Below are 5,309 nucleotides of genomic sequence, written 5' to 3' on the forward strand. Positions count from 1 at the left end.
CTACTTCTATCACACAACGCCTCCATATTAGTAGAAGACTTGCCTCACATTTCTAAAGGAATATCAGAAGGCTCATCTCCTTCATCAATCTTTGCAGTAATATCTTTATTAGCATAATAGTTGAATTCTTTATCGGTAGAAGAATGTCGTCGGATAAAATTTTGTATAGCCATGGTAATTGTAACTAGATAATTCTGAGTGTCAAACTTGAAAGATGGCATTGAGCATAAAATAGAAATAATTTTAAATATATAAAATAAATTATAAAATAAATAGTTAAGTATGTTTAAACTAATTGGAAAAGAGTAACTAATTATGTTTAAACTAATTCAAAATGAGTAACTAATTATTAACAACACATAATGTATAATTTAATTTTTTTTAAAATTTAAATTTAAATTTAAAAAGAAACTAATTATTACATAACCTTACTAACTTTGTCCTAAATTGCCAATTGGCCTATTGTGAAGCTGTCACTTGACTTAATGTGGATACATTTTCTTCTTCTTTTAATAATATATAGATAGATTATGCAATCAATTGTAAATTTATTACCTATTTGTAGGTCATTTTCACAAATTAGATTTAATAATTGTTTTAAAGATTCGGGAACTAATAACATATAATAGAAGAAATTATAAAAGATTATTTGTAGGAAGAGAATTGATAATCCAAAGAAGGATGTAGATAATTTGCTTTAGTGTGAAAAAAGAAGAAGATAATTTGAAAAGTTATAAGACATTACACAAAGAAAAAATCAAAAATAAGAAAAGTCAATAAAAAATTTGGAAAGTTACAATATGATTCATATATATAATATTTTTAATTTTAATAGAATGGTAAAAACTAGAAACAAAAATGAAAAGAAAAAACTTAAACTAGTAAGGGATAATTTGAAAAATATAAATTTATGGTGAAGATAGTTTTGTCATGAATAAATTAATTTTCTACTTTTGCTTATGCTTCTTGGAAGAAGCTAAAATTTTCTGTTTCTTCCCAAAAGCAGAAAAACTGCTTCTGCTCTGGCCAAAAGTACTTCTCTGTATTGACCAAACAATTCAATATTTTTTAAAATACTTTTTTTGGGGGGAAAAAAATACTTTTGGCCTCTCAAAAGCTTGGACAAACACATCAAAGATGATAAGTAATTAAATACTTTGAATAAAAAGTAAGTAAACAAAGTCTTAGTATTTTGTTTTTTTGCTAGTCGTTGCAATTTTTAAATTGACTAAAGGACAAACTGTTACTAAGCACATGGTAATCAAATAATCAATTGGTGTGCTGGTAATACTTACATCGTGCTCGTCTTCTATTGGAGTTTATTCTATCTCTTTGTTTTAATCCTTTTTTTTCTTTCCATTGGAAGGGGAAGTCCAAGATGCTCCATTTTTAAATTCCCCAAGTCAAGTCAACTATTTTCTAAAGACGACTTAATTATTTCCTGCCAGAAAAAGCTCTTTTTAGAGAACACTCAATCACTCTTAATTATTTCAAGAAACTGAAGCTAATTTCTTCTTTTCAAGTAGAAAATTAGTGCTAAAAGTTATAGTTTTTGCTGATCTTGCTATGGCTTTGAGTTCCAACTTCTTTCATGGCTTCCTCATTGCTGCCTGTTTTATACCATTTGGTTACTGTTTTGGCAGCTATGAAAGATCAGCCCTCTTTGTATTTGGTGATTCCCTATTTGATCCTGGGAATAACAATTATATAAATACCACTACTCAATTCCAAGCTAATTGGTGGCCTTATGGTGAATCATTCTTCAAACCTCCTACTGGCAGATTTTGTGATGGTCGTATCATTCCTGATTTCATTGGTAACATTAACTTTCACCCCTTTTATATAGATTGGAGCTATCAATTTTGTCTGTATCCAGCCCTTTTTTCCCCCAAAAAAAAAAAAAAAAAATAGTCCGGTGCACAAAGCATCCCATGTTTATATAGAGTTCGGAAAAGGGTCACACTCCAAAAAGTATGATTTAGACAGTCTATCCTAATACAAGCATTAATGACTGTTTTCACGGCTTGTTTCCGTAACCTTTAGTCACATGCACGGAGATAACTTTACCGTCTCCTTCCTATTTCGAGAAAAGAAAAAAGGAAAGAAAAAGGATAAGCGTCAGTTTCCCCTTTTTCCTCATGTCTCTAAACACATTAAAATAGATTTGATTTGAGGAACACGTAGTACTAGATACCAGTTGACGGAATCAAAGGGGTTCAATTAAATTTCTTATATTGTGTATATATATGAAAAATCTTTCTAATGTATATATGATTCAATTCTTATCATGTATATATATATATATATATAAATATATTTTTATTTTGGAATACTAAGTTAATTCGTTGTATTGTTTTTAGCCGAATATGCAGAGTTGCCACTCATTCCATCGTATTTTGAGATTGGCAAAGATGGATCTATCCATGGAGTGAATTTCGCATCAGGTGGAGCTGGCTGTTTAAAAGAAACTTTTCGTGGCTTTGTAAGTGATATTTATTATTCCCATTTGATTGATCAGAAATATATAATTTTAGTCGCTCCTAAATAAAATATAATATTTTATACAAACTTTAGATAACGAATGTAATTAGTTTCGGATGGTAATCTAATGAAAGTTTACTTAGTAACCAAGCTGAGGTGTCAAAATTTCTGAAATTATTGTCCCAATACTGCCTAAAATTTGTGCCTGAAAAACTTTGTACTTAACACTTTCGCATCATTAAGATAAATAAAAATAAATAAAAGCCTTTTCTTACATCAAGGAATTTGCATTCTATTTACTATAATATTTATATCCTACGTGAATGCAAAATATTTTATGCACTGGGTTGCCATTTAGATTACTTGTGTATTCCGCATTTACCTAGGAAGAGGTATCACTAATCTAACATTTTTCTTTTGGTTCGAATTACAGGTTATAGACCTTAAAACACAATTGAAATACTTCAAAAAAGTGGCTAAAGATTTGAAGAAGAAGTTTGGAGCAAAAAAGTCCAAACAACTCCTCTCCAATGCTGTATACATATTTAGCGCTGGAAATAATGATTACTTTGAATTTCCTGTGACATATTCCAAGGAAGAATATGTAAAGATGGTAGTGGGAAATTTGACATCTGTTTTGAAGGTAATTAGATTATATATTATTTTTGATTTAATCATATAAATTTTACAAAATCTAGCAAAAAGTAGCTAAATATACTTTTGCATAAAATTTCTTTTAATTTTTAACCATTTAATGCAACAGGGAATATACAAGAAAGGAGGGAGAAAATTTGCCATTCTTAGTTTGGCTCCTTTGGGTTGTACACCAGGTTCTAGGGCTCTTAATTTCCAACAAGGAAATAAAAGTGGCAACTGCCTAGAAGAACTGACAAACCTTGCAAAATTACACAATTCAGCTTTGCCTAAAATGCTAAAGCAACTAGAGGATAAATTACCTGGATTTAAGTATTCCTTGTTTGATTTCTTCAAAGTTGCTATTGAAATAATTGACAACCCTTCAAAATATGGTAAGTTCCTATGTAACTGGTATTTAAATTCATCAACATTTCAGTCTTATACCTTGCTATAAAAACAATTTTTTTTTTTAAAAGCATTGCATATGTCGGTCAAAGTAGATCGAGAGTCCAAAATTTACTCCACTAGTAAAATTCATTTTATATGCTTGCGATTAGGGGGAAAAAACTAGACATGTATGTGAAGGCATTGTACACATAAAATAATTATTAACAATATTAACTCTTTAATAGGTTAAACTTTTAGATAAGATAATTCATATAATTTAATATTACTCCATCCGTTTTAATTTAAATGACACATTTCGCTTATCGAGTGTCAAACTGTATGAAGTTTGACCAACATTTTGAACTATTTCTTTTTATCATATTGACATGAAAAAAATTATAATTTATAGTGCTTTTCGTATATTTCCTAATTCTAAAATATTGAGTTGAACTAATCCAATTTAGTTTCAAATTTTAGTCAAATTGACTTGATAAACGAAGTATGTTATCTAAATTGAAACACGGAGAGTTTATCTTGTATATGATATATATAATGACGTAAGTGCTAGACTGCTAGTAGAAAAATAAAATTTTCACCGACAATGTAGACACACTAATACAAAGTTACAAACTACACATGTATGATTCCTCTAACAATCAATACTTGTTAGACAATTGCAATATATTTCTTTATGTTCTAAGATTTTGTAACATGTATATAATTGTATTTGTGTAGGTTTTAAAACATCTAAAAGTGCTTGTTGTGGGACGGGTCCATTCAGAGGAATTTATAGTTGTGGAGGCAAGAGACAAGTAAAAGAGTACAAGTTGTGCAAAAAAGTGAAGGATTATATGTTTTTTGACTCTGGTCATCTTACAGAAGTGGCATACAAACAAGTTGCTGAATTACTATGGAATGGAACTGTCGATGTTGTTGAGCCTTACAATTTAAAGTCATTTTTCGATCTTTCAACATAGCTTATAATAATTGGTGGCATTATTAAATAAACAACTTTTGTTGATAAGGTTTTACATAAAACGACTTCAAATCTCATGATTCCTTCATACTTGAGAAAACTTGTCAATTTGATGTGTTTGGAATTGGAGATTAATTGTTTGGATGCTAATTATTAATAAATTCCCTTTGATTGGATGAGTTTATCTCTGTTTTTTTTTCTTCATTTGATTCCATTTTTCCCTTGTCTGTCATTTTGTTAGTTTTTATGATGGATAATGACGATTTGTTAAGATATTTTTTATCACAAATCATTTCAGATTTTTTTTTTCTTTATGTATATCAATTTATCTATGTCAGTGCTCGTCATATCTCTATTAAAGCACAACAGCTCCAAAGTCATTTTGTATTATTTGTACGTCATGTCCCTTTACAATTTTGAATTTAAGAAAATGATCTTTTTAGATCTCTTATGTGTAAAAGACAGATCTCTTATGTGTAAAAGTAAATTCTCATATGTAAAAAAAAGAGGTAGGATCATAAAACTAAAAACAAATTTGTAAAGAGTTAAAAAATCAATTGACAAAGTTTTTGTTGCAACGTATATATGTAGCATAAGCACAATTGCTCTATCTCCAAGCGATATCAATATGATTAATTCCCACCTTTTAAGTTACCAATAGCCATATCATAAATAATTTATACAATTTTTAATCTTAGAAGAATGGCTTGAGAAAACAAACAAAATTGACTTAAGATTTGAAACGACATATTTAGAACGGAAAAGGTCCAAATATGCCCTTATACTATACGAAATTGAGCACATTTATCCTCCGTTAATACTTTAGCTC

At 29.1% G+C, this 5,309-nt stretch overlaps 1 protein-coding gene across 1 annotated transcript; it reads left to right on the forward strand.

Moving 5' to 3' along the window:
* The first annotated feature begins 1,442 nt into the window (after positions 1 to 1,442).
* On the forward strand, positions 1,443 to 4,662 carry LOC104110094 (GDSL lipase-like). Its single transcript, XM_009619515.4, has 5 exons — positions 1,443 to 1,816; positions 2,361 to 2,482; positions 2,915 to 3,124; positions 3,245 to 3,509; positions 4,240 to 4,662. The coding sequence occupies exons 1-5, from the start codon at positions 1,567 to 1,569 to the stop codon at positions 4,479 to 4,481; spliced, it is 1,089 nt and encodes a 362-aa protein (XP_009617810.1). The 5' UTR covers positions 1,443 to 1,566; the 3' UTR covers positions 4,482 to 4,662.
* Positions 4,663 to 5,309: the final 647 nt, after the last annotated feature.

The sequence above is a fragment of the Nicotiana tomentosiformis genome, chromosome 3 (assembly GCF_000390325.3).
Source record: "Nicotiana tomentosiformis chromosome 3, ASM39032v3, whole genome shotgun sequence".
NCBI lineage: Eukaryota > Viridiplantae > Streptophyta > Magnoliopsida > Solanales > Solanaceae > Nicotiana > Nicotiana tomentosiformis.